Raw genomic sequence first — 23007 nt, forward strand, 5'->3', positions numbered from 1 at the left:
ATCCATTTCAAACCTATCACACAAAAAAAACTCCTGCTAATTTCTTAGATTGTACAAAAAGGAGGGAGGTGATACTCTGTATGCATATGGTTCCAGGTTGTGCTTGCTTAGTGCTGTTTCTATCTTTTATACAAAAGACTGTGGTACCTGGGATATTCTAAGACTATGAATGTGATCTATATGAGTTTGTGTCTATATGAAAGTCAATATTTTAGATTTAATTTTCAACTGTTTTGTAAGGAAAGGGTGATCCCATTAGTTCTTTCAAACCATTTGATTTTTTGGCTAATTCTAAGCCTTAGAGTATAATTACTGGAGTTATTAATTTCTTTACATGATGGATAACAATAGTAGCTGAGGTGGCATTGCTAACATTTTGTTTTCTTTTTACTTTTTGCTAAAGTACGAGTGTGTTTTTTAGATTTTGGTTTATTTTTCAATTGTCTTAAGAATTACTGCATATCATATATAACTGATCATGTTTAAGTATTTTGATGACATAGTATTACTAGAAACTTTTCTTTTTCAGTTGGAATGGTAAAACAACCCACTCCTGAAACATCAGAGTTTACTATGAGTAGCGAAGACTTTCCTGCGTTACCTGGATCACAAGCAAATCCAACGGGTAAAAGTAAGTGGCGATCTGATGGTGTAATGGGGAAATTAAATTTTTGTACCCACTCCATACTAATCTCCATCAGATAAAGAGTATCCTGTTAAATCATTACTGAAAAAAAAATAATTAGCCAAGGTTATTCCTACCAAACAAATTGAATCAAGCTGAAAAAAATTGCTAAAACAAAAAATTAGAAATTCCTGAATGTAGCTAATCTTTTCTTGCACATATTTATTTTGACATTATGCTGTGGTGTTAATAGGAAATATTACCTTGAAGTACTGAGGACAATGGAATCAGATATTTTTTTTCCCAATAAGAATAAATTGATGCTTACATAAAACTAAAGATACTATGGAGAGGTGGACAAAATGCCTTTAATATACCTTGAATATTATTTGTTCTTTGTTTCGTGTGAGTATGTCTTTCAATAGAGGTTATCAACTAGCTTTTGATACATTATTTCAATTCTCTATTCCTCCCCTCAGTGATCAACCAATGCAGTATGTAGTCAGTGAACTTTGCAGTTTTCATTGTCTCTACAAGAATGTTAACCTTTCGCTTTCTCTGTGATATTAACTATACACTAACCTTCTACCAAACAAACTGAAACTTTTGGACTTCTTTTAGTGCAAATGTGTGCAGAAAAGTTGTTTAAACTATGGAGAAACCTATCTTTGTGGAGGTGCTTTGTGATCTTCAAGGACACTCCTGTAAAAAGCTAGAACAGGAAGTCCAACATGACATAATTACCAAAGAAGTACTGTCTCCCCAGCTCTAGGACCAGTGTATCAACGTGCAAGGCATGAACTCAGTGTGTATAAGGGAAACCCTCTATCTAGTTCAGGCACTATTGAACTCAACACTAATAATGTTGAAATCATTTTGGCTATCAGCGAAACATCATCACTGAGAACCATGGCTTCTGCGAGAGAAAATGCTACCTGCGCATCAACTTGCGCCCAGCTGTTCTCTTCAACTTGGTGAGAATCAATTGTCCCATTTTTCAGCACTAGGCTAGGGAGGATGGAGGGGTCTATGAGACCATGCAGCACCCCTCAAAAAATTTGTGTGGTGTCCAAGTACTAACACCAGATTAATAATTGAGTAGACTTGTGTACCATCAAGAATAAGTCTATAATCAAGCAAACTACTTTAACTTATGTTTAGATAACAAGAAAAGCTAACAAGTCTGACTCCATAGAAACAGACTTCCGAGAACAAATACTAGTATCTTCTTTGAAGCATTCAGTGTACTCATTGAGCTGATTATCATGGAGAAACATGAATAAACATGTAGTAGTAAAGAAAATAACTTTAGTCATGAATCAAATTTTATTCCTACCTTATTGATTGAAGAAGTTACAAAGAAAATAAATAATGCTATCAACGTTCCCTGTGATCATGATAACCAATGTTTGTTGGGAGCTGTGTGTTGACTGTCTTACGACCACTTATAGTAGAGTGAGTAATAGTGAATGTGATGCCATGTGCCCACTGATGGAAATGACTATAACTGTTAAAGACCAATTTCCTTGGTTTGATGGTGAGTCATGTGAAAAAGAAAGAAAAAAAGACGTAAAAAAAGAAAGTGAAATCAGTTAAAAACTGAAAGTACATAGGTAGAATACAAAACTGCTATGTATTAATATTACTAGCTACTAAGAAGGAAAAAAATGAATACTATAAGAGAAAGATCCCTAAAGCAGCAACAGACATAAATGAGTTATATTGTCTCCTAAATGGTATAATGGGAAATGTCAACAAAAAAAATCTACCTGATGAATATAGTGACCAGGAACTAGCAAATTATTTTCTAGTATTCTTTAAAAACAAAATTTAAAATATAACCTGGTCATTTGTGAATATTCAGTATCAGATTAATGATACACCAGATACACAAAATTAATGAGATTTAACAACATAACAAGACGACATCAACAGGATTGATAAGAGAGCCAAGAAAACAAATTTTGCGATTGATCCTTTGCCAATACCTGAAGTAATTGGAGAGAGAAACTTTTCTAGTCTAACCGAAATAATTGAGAATAGCAAATTATTATTATTATTATTGCTAACTAAGCTGCAACCGTAGTTGGAAAAGCAGGGCGCTATAAGCCTAGGGTCCCCAATAGGGAAAGCAGCCCAGTGAGAAAAGAAAACAAGGAAAAATAAAATATTTTAAGAACAATAACATTAGAATAAATATATCCTATATTAACTATAAAAACTTTAACAAAACAAGAGGAAGAGAAATTAGATAGAAAAGTGTGCCCTAGTGTACCCTCAAGCAGAAGAACTCTAACCCAAGACAGTGGACGACTATGGCACTACCCAAGACTAGACAACAATGGGTTGATTTTGGAGAAGCCTTCTCCTAGAAGAGCTGCTTACCATAGCTAAATAGTCTCTTCTACCCTTATGAAGAGGAAAGTAGCCACTGAACAATTATAGTGCAGTAGTTAACTCCTTGTGAAGAAGAATTGTTGGGTAATCTCAGTGTTGTTAGATGTATGAGGACAGAGGAGAATCTGTAAAGAATATGCCAGACTATTTGGTGCATGCATAAGCAAAGGGAAAGTGAACCGTAACACAGAGAAGGATCCAATATAGGACTGTCTGGCCACTCAAAGGACCCCATATCTCTAGCATTGATGAATGTAAGTTTTCCATACCTGAGAAAATGGCTATAGTCAGACCAGTTCTGAAAAGTAAACTGGATTACCAGGAATTAAGCTCATATAGACCAATTTTGAATCTATCCTTTGTTTCAAAAGTGATAGAATACAAAAGTCTTGAACAACTAGTCAGTTACTTAGAAGTAATAGAAGCTTTGTCAGACAACCAATCTGCTTACAGAAACCTATACTTTACAGGGACAGCCATCTGCTCTGTTGTAAATGATGTACTGGAAATGATGGATGAAAATAAATGTGGGGTATTTTAATGTTACTTGATCTTAGTGCTGCTTTTGATACAGTTGCACTTGAACTGCTACTAAATAATCCACGGTTCATCAGCGTTGAAGATCAAGATTTTGAATGCCTAAAAGACTACTTGGTAGAAATTACTGTTTGCAAATTGGAAACTCTTATTCATCATATTAACCTTTAAACAGAGGGGTTCCCCAGGGGAGTGTACTTGGCCCAATCGTATTTTGTATCTATACTATCGGTCTATCGAAAATACTACAAAGGCATGGTGTGAGGTTCAAACTATTTGCGGGTGACACAGAATTTTACTTCTCTGTAGATGCTAGACAACACTACTGAGACTCTAAACTGAATCCTTGATAATGTTAGAGATTGGATGACAATTAAACAACTAAAATTAAATGAGAACAAAACTGAGTTTATGGTGGTGGGAAAGAAAAACACTGTGAGAAGCTTGTGTGATATTCAAATAAAAATAAATAATGACTCGGTGCCGATATCTAGTAAAATTTGTGATCTAGTTGTATGTATAGAATGCAGCTTGCCTCTCAATGCCTAAACAAATAATGTAGTAAAAAATGCTGGTTATCATCTAATAAATATTGTTTTTATGAAAAAAAAAGTACCTGGATGAATGTTCCATAAAGAATCTTGTGATAAACTGTGATTACCAGAACTGACTACTGTAACTCCATCTACTACAATCTACCAGAAGTACAACTTAAGTAATTACAAAACATAATAAACAGAGGAGCAAGACTAATAAAAGGTGTCCCACCTAGAGGAAGGATCACCCTTGTACTAATTGATCTACATTGGCTGCAGATTGAAGCGAGAATTTAATTTAAAATGTGGACAATAACCCACCAAGGTATCAGAACCAGTTGTTCAAAATATCTAAGAGAATTGCTACATATTGTGCAGCCAAAAATCGTATTGACACGAGAATAGTTACAGATGGTTTCAAACTATTAGAATCTAGATACATGTCTACTATAGGCTCTAGAGCCTTTAAAGATGCTGCCCAGAGACTATACAATAAGATCCGAATAATTGAAGATATTAAGGCTTTCAAGAGGAAACTGAAAACTTTCTTATTCTGCGAGTGTTTTGATAGTGATAATCAAACACCAAGAGAACAATATGCATTGTGAAATGTTAAATGCTCCCAAATGAACATCATAAAACGACCATGGAGTTCCTGTAGAGAGTAGGGTTCCCCTGCCGTACAGGACCAGATAAGCAGTCATTAAAGTAAGTAAGTAGGTATGTCTGTCTGCAGATCATCCTACAAAGATCCCATTCGGAACAAGCTACACGTTACCCAAACGTGCTAGGTTGTCTACCTCTGAATGGGCCAAATTAAAACGCTCTACTGAACGTTTTAAACACGTTTCTTAAGAGAAGTCTTCCCTGGAGCCCTCTCCTTGGGAAGGTACCTCTCATGGACCCTCATCAACATGACGAATGTCATCCAGGCACATCCGGCGTTCAACCCCTATTGTACGTTTACCTCCAGTGCCAAAGACGACCAGATCAGCATTACTTCCATAGTTTGATGCCAGATACATGAGACAACAACTAATGCCCTTTAACTTGGACAATAAGAGACGTGATAGGGGAATGACCCATGGTATGCACCCTTGAGGTAGTACTCAGTTGAGGACCCAGACGGGATCTCTATGCAATAGAAATCACCCTAATGGATAATTACCGTCTCACCGATTGATTTTGACTACTACTCATTCCCCGTCACCCAAGATGAAGGAAGGATGAACGTGACGGTCAACCTGCCCAGGTTTTAAACATCCCCAAGTAACAGGAAGGTTCAAGTCTCCTCTCTCCCTTAGTGACAGTCTCTTGCTGCAAAGAGAGTAAAGACTGGAAGACAGCACCAATGTGGTGATGACATACAGTAGTAGTGACATCTCCCACAGCAGATGTTTTTCAGCATTGGTCATGGTGTTTTTAGTTCAATAGTGCATGAACTCAAAAGGTTTCTTATTCACACTGAGTGTTGATACACTAGCCCTAGAGCATGGGAATATTATTTTTTTGGTATTTATGTTGTATGTGATTCCCTTTTCTAGCCTTTCAAAAGAAACTCTTGGGAGAATACACACCTCCTTCCCAATAATGTGTTTCTTTCATTCTTTCATCAAATCCTTCTATTTCATCCATGAAGGCATATAGATCCATGCTTAATTATGTAACTAATTAGATCTATCCATTTCTGATGATATGGAAGATATGTTAAGGGGCTTTAGTATTGAAAGATCTCCTGCTGTCAAGTCTGTTTCTAAAGTCTTTAAAAGGTTCAAGGTTTGAACCTATGGAAAATTTTTCAGTTTAACCCTTTTACCCCCAAAGGACGTAGTGGTACGTTTCATAAAAGCCATCCCTTTACCCCCATGGACGTACCGGTACATCCTTGCGAAAAAATGCTATGAAAATTTTTGTTTTCATATTTATTATTATTTTTTGAGAAAATTCAGGCATTTTCTAAGAGAATGAGGCCAACCTGACCTCTCTATGACAAAAATTAAGGCTATTAAAGCAATTGAAATAAAATATACTGCAAAATGTGCTGGGAAAAAAATAACCCCCTGGGGGTTAAGGGTTAGAAATTTCCAAATTGCCTGGGGGTAACAGGGTTAAGATTCATAGCTGAAACTTTTTTTTTTTTTGGGGTGGGGGGGGCATTTGTTTGGTTTTAGCTAAACTCATAAGTGATCTTCTAGGGTAGACATTGGGGAACATAAGGTGTTATGTTTTACCTACTTTCAGAGCTAAGAAATTATTTTAAGATTTAAGGGTTTGCCACAATTGGAAAAGGATATGAACATTACATCAGAAAATATATTTTTCTCTCTGGAGTAATGTTTGTACAAAGCTATGAATATTAGAGGTAGCATTATTAATTTATTTTGGGGGGGATTAGAATTCCAAATCTTTCTGTCAGAAAATGTAATTGGTTTCTTGTTAAAGTTTGGTCACGGAAACTAAAAGAATTACAGTAATCAGTCAAGTGAAAGTCTTGAAGATAAGGGCTCATGATATTGGAAATGCTGTTATATTCCTTAAATTATTAGCTTAAATCTTTCTTTGGGAGGGGTTTTGACTGTGTACCAAGTCTATTTTTCTAAATATTATTTTGAAAAATTCTGGTTTGTATACCAAGATTACTGGACCTCTGTTCCTATAGTAACTACTAACAATGTGATTTAATAACATTTTTTGGGTTTAGTTAATTTATAATTTTTGTAGTTTAAAGAATTCTAATTTTACTTATATGGTGTTGGGTTTATATAGATAGGTACAGTAGTCAGGAAACTATCTGGAATCCTTTATTTCTAATGCTATTTATAAATTATTTGTTACCAATAATATAGACTATGCTAGTCTAGATTGTTAAATATTTTTTTTTTAATTTTAAACTATAAATGACCTACCCTATATACTCGATTTATATATGAGCCATGGTTTTGGAATGTACCTTAGTCCATAAGTTTACACAGACTAGCCAAAACCAAAACAGGCTAAAGTGTAATTGGTAATAAAAAACTTAGAATACTATACCTGCTCACTAATGTGATATAACACACCATACTTATACATACATACATATACCAAAGGCACTTCCCCTAATTTTGGGGGGTAGCCGTCATCAACAAGAAACAAAACAGAAAAGGGAACCTCTACTCTCTACTTTTTTGAAAAACGGTAAAAAGATCTATGAATGTTAAATAATGAGTAAACATCAGCATTTTATTTTGGTCGTAATGGCTACGGTAAACAACTGATTTTTATATACAAGCAGACCTCACTCAACGATGATTATTACAATATTTCACAAAAACTATCAATTTATTTTGATAACTGGTAATTCTCAGGATTCTAGAAAACTTCAAATCTATCGGTTAATCAATACCTGGTAATTTTCTTTCATATTTACAATATATCACTAGCCAGAGAATGTGCACCTGTTTTGTTTACATTAGGGAATTCATACCTGTTTGTTTACATTAATTTACCATCACAACGACACCCAAATGGTTGTATTTGTTCCGTAACTGGAATACAAACCTTAGCTCTTTATTTAGGGGCATTACTTTCTGCAAAGCTGAAAGGACGAGCTATTAAAATTTAGTGAGGGTTAACTACCCATACTGCTAGTTAGCGGGGGTAGAGGAGGGTAGCTTGCTACCGCTCCCACTCACACACCAGTGATTTAGATCACTTTATTTTTGGCTCGGATGGAGACCAGTTGTAACCACTCTTCCTCCTCACCTATTTTGGACTGCCATTAATTTTTGTCTTTTAACTTACTTTTTTCATATGTATATATATGAAAACATTCTTAATGTTTATGTATATATAGAAATGTTGTAAGTTTCCTTTTCAGTGTTTGTGCTTTGCGTGTGATAACATATATGACAGGTTCTCAAGACACTTGCGCAAGGCCGGGTAACCTTCCCTTCCGACCTCACCCCCCTTGTCCATAGGTCTTCCCGTCGGCGGATAACCTACCGTTGACTCGGCCGCTGCTGCAGGGGAATTGTCATCATTTGGACCCTCCTTGTTCAACTGCCGTCTTTGCCTTTCCCTCTTCCACAGGGAACATTTGGAATTCTGTGGCTTTTCAGAGGTTGACTTCGGTCTTTCTCTTCTCAAGGCCGTTCACCTTTCATAGGCTTCCGACAGTGTACTAACAGGGGGAGCACCTTTCCTGTTCGCGGGTTAGGTTGTGCTTCCGATTGTTTTCTTAATTATTTAAGTGAAATTATGATTGATTGTAATTTAACTTTTCAGCTTCTTCCCCGTGGGGAACACTTCCCTTCGGAGGATCAGGGATTTTTCCTATTAGTGAATATTTTTAGCTGATATAAATAATTGTAATTCTTGTTTTATTACAGTTACTCTCCACTCCCCTTCTCCCGTCGATGACGACCAGGGAAGGGAGGGCGCAGTTCTTATCTTATGTTTGTTCCCTCGGTAGTCTCCTTTTCCTTCGCGGACTAGGTGATCCTCCCGGGGGAGTTTTTTGTTACATAATTTTTTTTTTCCCTCTGCAATGCAGTTCTTCTTCGTTCGACTAAGAGAGCCAACGAAGCAGAGCTGTTCTGTTCATGCCTGGGATATCTGCTGTCACTGCCGACCCTCAGAGGACGTCATTATGGGCATCATCCTTTCTCTTAGAAGTACGCCCGTGGCAGCGCTCTTGTCAGATCATCTTAAGAGTGCTATCTGGAGGTTCGCCTCCAGGGGTTGGACTACTTTCCCTTCCGATGGAGAGTTTTCCTCCCCAGGTGTGGGGTTGTTTCTCCCTTTCAAGGGAGAACTTCCTGCACCTTCTTCATCACTTCATCAACTCAGACTGCTGTTGCTGTCTTCGCCTAGACTATGCTTCCCCCTTGCTGAGTCTCTTCCTTTGGGGGCGAAGCACAGTCTTAGGAAGTCTCTCCTGCGAAGTGATCACCTCTCTCGTTCGCGAGAGGGCCCACTCCTAGAGACTCCTCTTTGGAGGATTGCTACTGCTGAAGGTCAGCTTGCTGATTCACTGGCCCTCATGGGCGTCATCTGTTCCTGGACCTTCTGACGACGCTGCAGCTAGTCCTCGGACTTCTGTCCTGGACTCTAATGTGGATCGTTCGTGATCTCCATCGGTGGATGTTTGCCCTTCCAAAGGCCACATCCAAGTTCCTGATCGTCCTACCCACTGACCTGCTGACCTACCATCACCGTTCCTGTCCCCGGTACAGCCTCCTGAGGCCCTACCTAACAGTGCAGCTGCGCGTCAACGCTCGCCAGCGCCCTTCAGTGTACCAGCGCTCACCAACATCTCGTCAGCGCCAGCCTGCTCCGTCACGCTTTACTGAATGCCCATGCTCTCCAGCTTGTCAGCGCTCTACAACGCTTCGGCGCGCGCCTTCACTTGATCGTCCTCAGCGACTTCTAGTGCAACCACGCCACAGAGAGCAACGTTTGTGCCAGCTTGCCAGCGCTCACCAGCCAACCTACGATCGCCAGTGCAACAGGAGCTCACTGAAACCTCAGCAAGCGCACGCGTAACTTTGGTCTTCTGCTGGCCAAACGCTCTCCTGCACGCCAGCAATCTCCTGTGTGCCAGCCCTCTCCTGTACGCTAACAATCTCCTACACGCCAGCATTCTCACGAGCGCCAGCGCGCTCCTACGTGCCAGCGCTGTCCTAGGACAATAGTCTACCTACAATGCAGACCAGGACAAGTTTTCTTTCATTATTAGTGCACACAATGTAACTACAGTAGGGTCCCGAATTATGTGTGTTCGAATTATACGATTCCCCTTTTCTGCGATCCCTATTTTTCTAAAATAAATTTTCTGTATCTGCGAAGCTGTTCAAAGTCTGCGAGTCAAGAACTATAAAATGTATCAAATCTATTGTCTTTCTAAGTATATTGGTAGCCTTAAATACAGTGATTTATAATAAATGTTACAAAACAATATTAACATAATTTCATAATGAATAGCCTATTTAAGGATAAAATTCCACATCAACAATGAAATCAACTGTTAACTGTGCGAGTCCAGCTGACAAAATGTAAACAGAATTGTGGTTACGTTCTTGGCAATCTTTATCTTTCTCCAACCTTACGATAATTGTAATGGTAGTGTTAATGATGGTATATTAAAACATTATTTTTGTTTAGTACAGTATATATAAAAGCTTTATTTTTCCCTCCGGGCGTTCAAGGTTTTCACGAGTAGACTGGGTTCGTTTATTGGCAGTGAATAGCCTAAACTACGGTAACGAGTAGGCAATATTTTGTCATATTTTAAACAGTATACATTTGATTTGCAAAGATTAGTTTTGTAGAGTAGACGGTAAAATAAAAATTCTCTCTCTCTCTCTCTCTCTCTCTCTCTCTCTCTCTCTTGAGAGAGAGAGAGAGATATTTGATGCCAGAAATCCTCTCTCTCTCTCTCTCTCTCTCTCTCTCTCTCTTTCTCTCTTTCTCTCTCTCTCTCTCTCTCTCTCTCTCTCTCTCTCTCTCTATCGAGAGAGAGAGAGAAAGAAAGAAAGAGAGAGAGAGAGAGAGAGATTTGATGCCAGAAATCCTCTCTCTCTCTCTCTCTCTCTCTCTCTCTCTCTCTTTCTCCTCTCTCTCTTTCTCTCTCTCTCTCTTTCTTCCCGTAAGAAATAAAACCATAGTTCACATATGGCATCTTGAGTTTAAGAATGAAATTAACATGACAATTGTTAGTTGTGGCGATGAATTCCTCGCTTCAGGAGGTACGCGGAACAAAAACACGGCATTCGATTACAACAGCTGATTCTCTCTCTCTCTCTCTCTCTCTCTCTCTCTCTCTCTCTCTCTCTCTCTCTCTCTCGTGTTATACAATACTTACAAATAGATGAAGAAACCAAAATCGGTTTTCTTAAAGTGTCAATTAAATACAAAACGAAAAAATTATACCGTGTAGATATCCATTTCAATAATAGCTTAAAATATGGTATCCGATTTCGTCAGCAAACCACTATTTTTTAGGAAACACCATTCTATTCCAGAAAATTTTTACTCTTTAAATAGTCAATTGCGCTATAATAAAACATGTACTTATGTTTTTAAATTTCGGGTGTGTTTTAAAAATCGAGTATTGCTGACTTCTTTTTGTTTTACTTTTGGCTGTGATCAGATCAGCTGATGTCTAGCTTCCGCTCTCACGAATATGCGCGTTCGAATACATTAACAAAGAATTGTTTACACCATTTCTTATTTTATTCAAACCATCAATACAGTTAATATTACATAAGGACCAATGTGTTATAACCTATGATATTTATTGTTTAGTACATTTAAAACCTCTCTCTCTCTCTCTCTCTCTCTCTCTCTCTCTCTCTCTCTGTCACATCGAACGTAATAGTGGTAACCTAATTGTTCGATGACTTTAAAAATAGGCCTAGTACTTTCTTCTTTTACCATTTTTGCATATGGTTCCATAATTGAGGTGGGTACAAGTTGACTTATAACTGAAGTTAGAAAAAGTATTTTGGATATGGAAAGGACAATTATCTTTCGTAACAGTTTAGAATTATCGTAAATTATCATTCTGTCATTAGCGGCAGTTTGCTATTGTGGATTAAACGCATAAGGAAAAATATGGTTTCCAGCTTTGCTACGAATTTAGGAATTTATATGGATACGGTAAGTAAAATGTTTGTAATAACATAATGTTTACTAAATGTTTGTAATATCATTAGTTATCACTTTGATCATGTGTGTTTAATGCGTTCGTTTGTTTATTATGATCGAAGATGGAGCGTAAACAAATGGAAGGTTTCCGTTTCAGGCGGCGTCATAAAGAAAAACATTATATAAATGGCATTCACTTCATTTATTTGGAACTTCTAAGAAAAATTAAGTAAAGCATTGGAAATAACAAAATCAACATATAATCAATACTTGGTAAGATTGCTGTCGATGCAAAAACTAACCTATACACAGATGTGTAAATGCGTCTGTTTCTTCGTTATGATCAGAGATAAATGTAAACAAAAACAAAGCATTGGTTGTCGTTTTCTATTGTGCTTTTTGGCGTGTTTAGGAAACATGATATAAAATCGCCTTTATTTTGACAACAAAAGCTAGTCTATAGTGATGGTTTTGCTATTCACCAGTTGTCTTATACAATAGATATGACAAACATTAAAATTTGTCTGTATTTTGGGTAGTGTTATAACGGGAAATATATGGTGTTTACACCCACCCTGGTTGTAATTATAACAATTTTTCAAGTTATTAGAACTTTTAAAGTATATTAAATGTTTGATTAATTACAAGAACAATTTGATATTATAAAGAAATACAGTATAGTACAAAGAAAGTAATGGAAACGGGTAGTAAACACGTTTGAATAGGCAAGTTGCTGGTTGCCATGGCCAAAATGGAATTATTTCTGTTTCGAAATCTACGATTTTCCATTAATACGAGGTCATTAATCGACCAAATTCTCGCATAATTCGGGACCCCACTGTACCCTTGTCCAACTATGGGTAGTAAAAGCTTGCAGGTAACAAAAGCCCTTGTTTAAACTTGCTGTCTTTATTTTTTGTCTTATCATTGTCCACCTTACATGGTATAAATTCACAAGGAATGATGATGAGGATAACTTAGTTTATTGAGTTTGCTTTGTATTACAGTATTTAGTCTTAGTTTAGTCATATTTACTATTTTAAGTCCAAATAAGTACTGTATAACATTGCAGTGGGATTCAATTAGAATTATAATAGGTGCACTTGTTTGGGTAATTTTGCCAATAGAAGGCCTATGTTAAGAAATACCTCATACATTTCTTTGCTTCAAAGCTATTTTAAATACACTTTAGTGTAGAATGTCATTGTAAAGTTTTTCAGTTTATAACATTAGTACTGTATTATAGAGATAATCCTTATTTACATCATTCTTTAGAATGGTTTAGCACATATCTTGAAACTGGTAAAAGCTGTATAACAAATCTTTAATGTGTTGTTTTTGATTCACATTGACAGGAATACCTCTTGTTTTGTGGGAGAAGTCAACCATGTTCTATATTAAAGAAGCCATATTAACCAAAAAAAGTTTTCTCACATTTCCCAGATGATGGTCTTTCCGGGAATGAAAAGAAGTCCAGTTCAAGTGCCAGCACAGATACCTTATCAGATGCAGCAATCGTCATAAGACCTGTGGAAAAAAGTCAAGCGAAAAGAGGGATACAAACCTCGCATGACGGTAAGTATTAACAGATTTTGGTTTTTTGTCATTCTATATACATATATATCAAAAGAAATATTTGATTAGTAGCCATTTAATTGGTGGGCTTCAGTAAATTAGGCACTTTATTTTCACTGTATTTTTTTTCTTCTATTAGGAAAAGTTACCAATATCCCTGGGGGCATGGTAACGGATCAGTTTGGTATGGTCGGTCTTTTAACGTTCATCAGAGCGGCGGAGACGGATCACAATCTTGTTTATCTAGCTTTAGGGTCTGATCTCACAACACTGGGACTTAATCTTAATTCTCCGGAAAATCTCTACCCCAATTTTGGTGGCCCATGGGCAGAAACTCCTTGTCGACCCCAAGATATTGACTATCATGTACCCCAAGAGTATTTAACTAACCAACAAATCAGGTAAGGTGTATCACTTATACCATTTATATTAATCATAGATCTGATTAAGGGTAATTTTTTTTCTTTTGAATTTTATTGCTCTAACGCTTTGCACAATTAGATGCATTTTCATAGTGTAGACTCTTGTTATGAAGTGAACATTGTAGGTATTCATTCAAGAAGTTTTTAATATTGAAATATTCCAGGTAATGAAAAGTAATTTTTAGCAAACTAAAGATACACCATCGAATGTCTTTTCACCTCTGGCTCCAAAGCCCTGCGGGAATAGGATTTTTCAACATAATGAAAGGAATAGTGGTACACTACATTATAGATACTTCTGACTTGCTAATTATTCTCTTCCTTTGTTGCTTAGGAATAGTGGACTCCAGTAATAGAAAATTAAATAGATATTCATGTAAAATAGATAAGTAAATTGAATACTAATTAATAGAAAATTACATCATGTGTGTACATTCAACTAATAATCTGTTGTGCTGTATGTGGTGTAGGTACACAATTGCTACTATTATTATTATTATTATTATTATTATTATTATTACTTGCTAAGTTACAACCCTAGTTGGAAAAGCAGGATGCTATAAGCCGAGGGGCTCCAACAGGGAAAATAGCCCAGTGAGGAAAGGAAACTAAGAAAAATATATTTGAAGAGTAACATTAAAATATTTCCTATATGTACAATAAAAACTTTAACAAAACAAGAAGAAGAGAAATAAGATGGACTAGTGTGCCCGAGTGTACCCTCAAGCAAGAGAACTCTAACCCCAGACAGTGGCAGACCATGGTACAGAAGCTATGACACTACCCAAGATTAGAGAACAATGGTTTGATTTTGGAGTGGCCTTCTCCCAGAAGAGCTGCTTACCATAGCTAGAGTCTCTTGTACCCTTACCAAGACGAAAGTATCCACTGAAAAATTACAGTGCAGTAGTTAACCCCGTGGGTGAAGAAGAATTGTATGGTAATCACAGTGTTGTTAAGTGTATGAGGATAGAGAAGAATCTGTAAAGAATAGGCCAGACTAATTGGTGTATGTGTAGGCAAAGAGAAAATTGTCTGTAACCAGAGACAAGGATCCAATGTAATACTGTCTGGCCAGTCAAAGGACCCCATAATTCTTTAGTGGTAGTATCTCAATGGGCAGCTGGTGCCCTGTATTCCACTTGGTATTGAGCAAATATTTTCAATTATCTCTACTGTGTTGTATGATGTTTTAACACTTGCATTTCTTTTAATATCTAATGGTTAATTTTACTTGCAAACAAACACTTAAATTCCTGTTCATGAAAATGTTAAACTTATTACGTCTTATATAACAACCTTTATTAAATTTTTATTCTTTAGTCTTTAAATTATTCTCGTACAGTACAGTGGTACCTCTACATACGAATTTAATTCGTTCCACAACCAACTTCGGATGTAGAAAATGATCGGATGTAGAAACGAATTTTCCCATAAGAATACATGGTAATTCATTTAATTCGTTACTCAGCCTAAAAACCCATAATAAATCCTTAATAAATGGCTACACATAATTACACATAACAATAACATAACTGCATAATATGAAAGAAGCATGTAAAAAAGATAATTATAAAGAAATAATAAATAAAAAATTTGTTTTATTGCCACTTTACCTTAGAGACAGGCCAACGCAGGTGTAGGATTTGCTACGCCAGGAGACGGACGATCGGCGAGAAGGTAGACAAGGTGTTAACATGTTCTTTAAATAAATACTCTCTCTCTCTCTCTCTCTCTCTCTCTCTCTCTCTCTCTCTCTCTCTCTCTCTCTCTCTCTCTCTCAGAAAAAATTATTAGATGTTTAACACTAACAGTGAAGAAGAACAAGTCTCTCTCTCTCTCTCTCTCTCCTCTCTCTCTCTCTCTCTCTCTCTCTCTCTCTCTCTCTCTCTCTCTTGTTCTTCACTGTTAGTGTTAGAGACGTCTATTAATTTTTTCTGAGAGAGAGAGAGAGAGAGAGAGAGAGAGAGAGATTAAACAAAAATGAGAGATTAAACAAAAATGTGTTGTGTACATATGATTTTTAACAGCGTTAACGAGTTGAAAGACAGTTAAATGTAACTAAAAAAACAATATCAGCGAATCTGAATTCCTTTATTAACTAAAACAAATTACAAACACACTCGTGTGCGTATGCGCAAACAAACACACACGCACGAGGAGACACGATCGGCGAGGAAGTAGAGATGGTGACTGCATAACATACCGTAACTTACACTACGGAAATTTTAATCTAACTTAGCTTATTTATTTTTTTATTATTTTCATATTTCATATTTTTTACATCTTTTTTTTTTTTATTTTCTATTTTCATCAATTTCAGTGACGAGTTGCGGTATGTTATCGCAGTCACCATCTCTACCTCCTCCCCAACCATCTCTCTTACTGCGTAGCAATTTTTGCACATGTGTGTGTGTTTGTGCATACGCACACGAGTGTGTTTGTATCAATATTTGTTTTAGTTAATAAAGGAATTCATATTAGCTCTTGTTACTTTCTTAGTTACATTTAATTGTTTTTCAACTCGTTGACGCTGTTAAAAATCATATGTACTCTAAACACATTTTTGTTTAATCTCTCTCTCTCTCTCTCTCTCTCTCTCTCTCTCTCTCTCTCTCTCTCTCTCTCTCTCTCTCTCTCTCTCGGAAAAGAAAATAATAGACGTATCTAACACTATAACAGCGAAGAAGAACGAGAGAGAGAGAGAGAGAGAGAGAGAGAGAGAGAGAGAGAGAGAGATAGAGAGAGAGAACACGTTAATGCTATGTTTAGAGAGAAACAGAAAAAGAGAGAAGTCTTATTTAAAAGAGCTTGTTAATGCTATCATGGTTTTCTTTGCTTCACTTTTTTCTTTCTTTCTGTTCATCACGCTGGCCCTTCTCACAAATGATCGTTGCCAACAATCTCTTTGTCCTTTATCCCTATCAACAAAAGGCGTTCTATCTCTTCCAGGGTATTGCTACGATGTCTTGTAATAATGGTGAACCCCTTTGATGGTCATTTGCTTTAATGGCTGCCTTCAGCTTGATGATCCTCGAGATCATAGGCCTATTCCGGCCATATTGTTTAGCCATACAGTATCACTCACATGCACACTGCTCTCATGTTTTTCTATAATTTTTTGCTTCAATTCTAATGAAAGAATTGCCTTCTTCCTGTACTGAAACTTAGCTTCTTGGCACCATGATTATAGGTAAAATCAAAAAGGAAATGTGAGAAAAGGAAGAAAATAAGCCCTGTTAATAACAGACCAAACAGAAGACAACCACACAATACACACAAGAATAGAGAACTGAGCACTCGACGCTCAGTGGCGTAATGTTTACTTCGTGTGTCGAAATAAAATTCGGGTGTAGAGACAAAAATTTGCTCGAAATTTACTTCGGATGTTGGAAAATTCGGATGTAGATACGTTCGTGTGTAGAGGTTCCACTGTATATGATACTACGCTTATGTAAAATTAATTCTTTATAAAATAAAACCAAAATTATTTTTTTAGTATCACTACTTAACAATATTGTTTCATATTAAAAAAAAATAATGAAATCTATCTTAGCATTTATGGGTCGTAATTGATAATTTTATACACTACTACAATATAGAAAAATGTGGAAGTAAAATGGAAGGGGGCGGAGGCAAAGACAGGGCTGACTAAAGGTTGTCAGAGACTGGGTAGTTTGTATGAACAGAGTAAGAAGTAGTTTTGGAAAGTGTAGAGTAAAGAATGGTGGATTGAGTATTGAAGTGACAGTAAATGATGAAAATGGAAGGTTATTGAAAGGACATGTGGAAAGAAAAAGGCGAGCTAAGTATTTTGAAAGGTTGCTGAATGTTGGTGATGATAGTGAGACAGATATAATTGCTGTTGCAGGTGTTGATATGCCAGTGATGGGAGATGAGAATGCGAGAGCGTTCACACAAAGGAAGTGAAGATAGTACTAGATGAAACAAGAGCAGGAAAACCACCTGGTATGAATGGTGTGAGGGATGAAATATTAAAGGAAGGGGGTGTGACTGTGTGGGCATGGTTGGTGAGATTGTTCAATATATGTTTTATGTTGTCAATGGTGCCACTGGACGTATGCATGTATTGTTTCGCTATACAATGGTAAAGGAGATGTACATGAGTGTTGTAATTCTAGGGGTACTAGTTTACAGTCTGGATGGATAAGTGTATGGTAGTGTGTTAATTAATAGGATTAAGGATAAAATGGATGATGCAATTTTAGAGGTGCAGACTGACTTTAGAAGAAGTAGGTTATGTATAGATCAGATTTTTGTAGTTACGCAAGATACAGTATGTGAGAAATTTTTAGCAAAAGGTAGGGAGATATATTTTGCATTTATGGATCTGGAGAAACATTATGATGGAGTTAATAGGGAAGCTATGTGGAATGTGATGGGGTTACCTGAAATTGGTGAAAGCTTGTTGCAAGCAGTGAAGAGTTTATGCATAGGCAGTAAACTGTGTGTTAGGATAGGGTATGAAGTGAGCGAATGGTTTCCAGTGAGAGCAGGGCTGAGACAGGGATGTGTGATGTGACTATGTTTGTTCAATATGTTTGTCAATGGATCTGTAAGAGAGGTGAATGCTCAAGTGCTAGGTCGTACATTTCCTTGGCACATATAAATTATCTAGAGTTGCTCCCATCCTTCCTGTAAGTCATATGTGAAAAGAGGAAAGAGCACAATTTTCATTTTGAAGGTAATTCCCTGGAATGACCACCAGTAATTGTCCCATCAACTCTCCAGTTGAAATTGGATCTTCATCACTGGAATTGGAATTGCCTAAATTGACTACTGTATTCTGGTCAAATGTGATTTCAAATGCTGATTAAAATTAGATTGAAAATTTTTCATCTTTAGCCAGCCCATATGAATGCAATATTCAGGGACCTTAGAAGGTTAAAGTTTTATGTTGTCTTTGAAGCGGAGACATCCACTTCTAAGCTGATATGAACTTTAACCTTTGAACTTATTCAGCAATAAAAGAAAAAACTAACTCCTTTTCTTTGATGAAAAAAATCTGAAAGAGAACTGTTGCTATTGTCATTCCCAAATACAGTATACAATTTTTGGAGTTGGAACCAGAAGGGACTTATTGAATAGACTAGGTCCTCATCCATTCCAGTAACCTGAGCAAACACTTAACTTATACCAAATCCTTTTTCAAGGAATCTCTTTTACATAGCAATTCGTCCAGTTATAAAAGAACTCGTTAGCCCAGAGCCTTTTAACAATTTGAAATGGAGGTGGTGAACACTAACGAGACTGTCCTGAGACCGAAACATAGTCACTTGAATTGAAATGCAAGTGGTGAACACTTACAAGACCATTCTGAGATCGAAACGGGCACTTGAAATGATTAACTCTGACGAAACGAAAGTACAGTATTTTAGATTTGAGGTGAATAGGATGTGAAAAGATGCCTCTGAGAAGTCTATTTAAAACATCCAGTCTTCTTTCTTTATCAACTGAAACTGTAAAGGGAGTTCCCATGGAAAACTTTGTGAGAACTGTAAAATTGTAGTGGGTCGAGACATCTAGAACTGGTCTCCAACTTCCTGAAGTTCTGTGGACTAGTAATAACCTGTTGAAAAAAAACCTGGAGCTCTTTTCCAAAATTTGGGAAATCCCAAAGAAACCTAATGTACAAAGAAAATGTATAAACTACTGTACAGTAATTGTATATTTTAAACATAAGACTTACCCGGTAGTTATATATATAGCTTACGTCCCTGACGTCACGGCAGAAAATTCAAAATTCGCGCCAATCGCTGATTGGATAGCCAGGTGTACCACCCCTGCGCCCTAGCGAGGTACCTGGGAACCATTCCAGGAACCCTCATATATTCCCTGCCGTCACTAGCTGCGACACGTGGATATTCTGCTCGTCAATTTATTGATCTTACTTTGGTGAGGTACAAAACTTTGGTTGTTGACTCCCGCTTGTTTGATTTCGCTTTTGGATATTCTTTAATACGATTTGATTTAGAAAATTTTGACCCTTGCTTGTTTGATTTCTCTTTAAATTTTTCAAAATGGCCACCCTCCCTATAACTTTAAGGTTATGTGTGAGTGGGCGTAAAACCCGAATGGCTAAAACTTCTCTTGATCCCCATTCTCTCTTGTGTTACTTGCAGAGATAAAGAAAGTGATTTGGGGGATCGTTATGATGAGTGAGTTCTTTTATCAGAGCATGAATGGATTGAGTTTTACAGGTATAGACGTAAACTCAAAAGGGATAGATTGAGACGAAGTTTTTCCCGTTCTTCTTAAGACTTTTCCTCTTCCCATGTCACTATCCCTATTTCTTCCCCTGTAGTGGTAGATCCTGATCCCGCTACTGTAACTGCTAATGAGCTGACGCTCAAAGACATGTTGGCTGCAATTCAAGCGCTGGGCGCTAAAGTGGAACGTTCTGGTGTCATCACCAATATCGCAACGTTCAGATCCTAAATTTGTCATGCTACAAGAGATGCAAAACAGGCTCTCGTCGTTCATGCAGAACTACCAACGTAGCGACAAGCCTCAAGCTGACACACATGACAGTTATTGTTAGGATCAAGACAGCGAGCGGTCTGCTCAGCACGTTTTGAACCGTCCTGTAGGACGTGTTCCCGAACGTAGTCTTAAGCGTGCGGTGGTTCATGATCTCGAACGTCCTCCTATTCGAGGCTCCGAACTTCCTGCTAGCTACATTGAACGTCCTTTAGGACGTGATCCTGACCGATCAGTTAAGTCCGCAGTTGACAGCCCTAATGTCGAACGTGCTTTACTTCCGAGGCGCAGAACGTCCTTACAAGCGCAAAGAGGTCATGCAGTCAGATCGTGTGCTCGAACTTCCTTCAAAGAGACGTCGAACGTCCTGTCAAACAGGCTGTCGAATATCCTACGAAACAGGCTGCCGAACTTCCTGCGAAACAGGCTGCCGAACGTCCTACAAAACAGGCTGCCGAACGTCTTGCAAAACAGGCTGTCGAACGTCCTAGTTTTCAGAACGCCTACCGCTCTTCAAGATACCTTAGTGAACGTCCTCCAGGACAGCTGAACAGGTCGTTGAGCGGCAAGTGCTTCGCAGCGCTGAACGCTTGTTAGGAAGCGACGGCAAGCACCTTTCAGGACACGATCCTGAACGCCCTACTTCTTACCATATTTCAGACGCTTCAGAAGTTAGTCTTGATTATGATGATGAGGCTTACACTCCCCAAGATAACGTTGATTCTAACGTAGTTCACGCTCAGGAACTCGTTAGTTCCGATCGCGTTGATCGCGAGCGTTTGGCTGAGCGGCAAGTAACACGCCCGCTTGATAATATTCGTAAGGATCCAGTTTCTGTTGCTGTCAGAACTCAGGATCTTCTCGAGAAGGATACTGCTCCCAACCCTGTTGCTCCCGATGGAACTTCACCAGAGAAGGACATCGAAGGTCAGCTTTCTCCTGTGGAGTTTGAGGAAGTTTCAGAAGATGAAGACACTATTTCTTTTCGTCATTCTGCTGACTTGAAAAAACTTATGAAAGTTTTTACTGAGGAATTCTCAGACTTTTTTGTACCAGTTGCTCCCCGTTCGCCACCATCCGAGTTTACTCTTGGGAAGGCGTCAAAGAAGGCTCGATTTACCAAGATGGTTTTATCATGATCGTCTAAGAGGGCTCTAAAACTGATAGGTGACTGGATGCAGTCCAAGAAAGACTTAGGGAAAGCGGCTTTTGCATTTCCTCCAGCTAGACTAGCCTCTAGGTCTAGTATCTGGTACGAGACAGAAGTTCTCGGCTTGGGGATACCTGCCTCTGCCCAGGGAGATTTCTCAAGCCTTGTAGACGCTCCTCGTCGGTCGGCCATGAGGAAGACCAAGATTTTCTGGTCTACATCAGAGATGGATCATCTGCTTAAGGGCATATTTAGAGCCTTCGAAGTTTTTAACTTCTTGGACTGGACTTAAGGAGCATTGGGTAAAAAAGTTGCAACTTTTAAAGAAGGGGATACCTCCGCCTTAGTCCATTTAATGTCCTGTATGGATAAGGCTGTGCGGGATGGATCCAATGAATTGGCAGCACCCTTTTCTGCAGGCATTCTAAAGAAAAGGGATCAGTTATGCTCATTTATTTCTCTGGGGGTTACTCCCTTCCAGAAATCCGAGCTGTTACCTGCGCCTCTTTCTCCCTTGTTGTTCCCACAAGAACTAGTTAAGGAAATATCGTCGTCCTTAGCTCAAAAGGCTACTCAAGACCTGGTCTCTAAGACAGCCAGAAAAGCCATACCATCTTCTTTTGCCAGCCGCAAAACTAAGGAAGAAACTTCTTTTCCCAAGTTTTCCCAGCCCTTTCGAGGGAGGTCTTCCAGGAGAGGTATCTCCAGACCTGATGCAAGAAGGAATATGAGGAGAGGCTTCAGATCAGGGTGAAGCAGAGTCTGACTGCTTTCGCCTTCAGGCAGTAGGAGCCAGACTACTCAACTTCTGGCAAGCTTGGGAGAAGGGAGGAGCAGATCAATGGTCTATACAGATCTTGAAGGAGGGTTACAAGATCCCCTTTCTAGGGAATCCTCCTTTGGTCTTAGCTCCAGTGGATCTCTCTCCCAGATACAGAGAGGAGGCAGAGACCAGCACTGATTATCCAAGTGTCTCTCATGTTGGAGAAGGGGGCATAGAAAGAGTACAGGATATATGTTCACCAGACTTTTACAACCGTCTGTTCCTGATACCCAAGAACTCAGAGGAATGGCGTCCAGTCCTGGACGTGAGTGCATTGAACAAGTTCATCCAGAAGACGAAGTTCTGAATGGAGACTTCGAAATCAGTTCTTGCTGCAGTAAGGAGAGGCGACTGGATGGTCTCATTAGACCTCCAGGACGCCTACTTCCACATCCCAATACATCCGAGCTTCAGGCCTTACCTAAGATTCGTATTCAAGGGAGAAGTTTTCCAATTTTGAGCCCCATGTTTCAGCCTCAGCACAGCCCCACAAGTCTTTACGAAGCTCATGCTAAATGTAGCAAATATCCTCCACTCGAGGGGCATCAGAGCCTCCCTGTATCTCGACGACTGGCTTCTCAGAGCCTCCCTGTATCTCGACGACTGGCTTCTCAGAGCTCACACATACGATCACTGCCTGAAGGATCTTCTGACAACCTTGAACCTTACAAAAGAACTGGGTGTCCTTGTCAACAAGGAAAAGTCTCTCTTGATTCCAGCACAAGAGATTATCTATTTGGGAATGACGATTTGGAGTCAGATTTTTGGGCTTTTCCATCTCCTTTAAGGATGGAGCAAGCCATGCTGAAACT

At 38.3% G+C, this 23007-nt stretch overlaps 1 protein-coding gene across 6 annotated transcripts in view; it reads left to right on the top strand.

Annotated features, from left to right (window-relative positions):
* LOC137621675 (CCR4-NOT transcription complex subunit 2-like) overlaps window positions 1–23007 on the top strand; it is a 218223-nt gene that overhangs the window by 162520 nt on the left and 32696 nt on the right. For all 6 annotated transcript variants that reach the window (XM_068352182.1, XM_068352179.1, XM_068352183.1 and 3 more), the window contains exons 4-6: window positions 530–631; window positions 13150–13299; window positions 13439–13700. In XM_068352182.1, the coding sequence (XP_068208283.1) occupies window positions 530–631; window positions 13150–13299; window positions 13439–13700 (514 nt within the window). The remainder of the gene's footprint in view (window positions 1–529; window positions 632–13149; window positions 13300–13438; window positions 13701–23007) is intronic.

Source organism: Palaemon carinicauda, chromosome 28, assembly GCF_036898095.1.
Source record: "Palaemon carinicauda isolate YSFRI2023 chromosome 28, ASM3689809v2, whole genome shotgun sequence".
Classification (NCBI taxonomy): domain Eukaryota; kingdom Metazoa; phylum Arthropoda; class Malacostraca; order Decapoda; family Palaemonidae; genus Palaemon; species Palaemon carinicauda.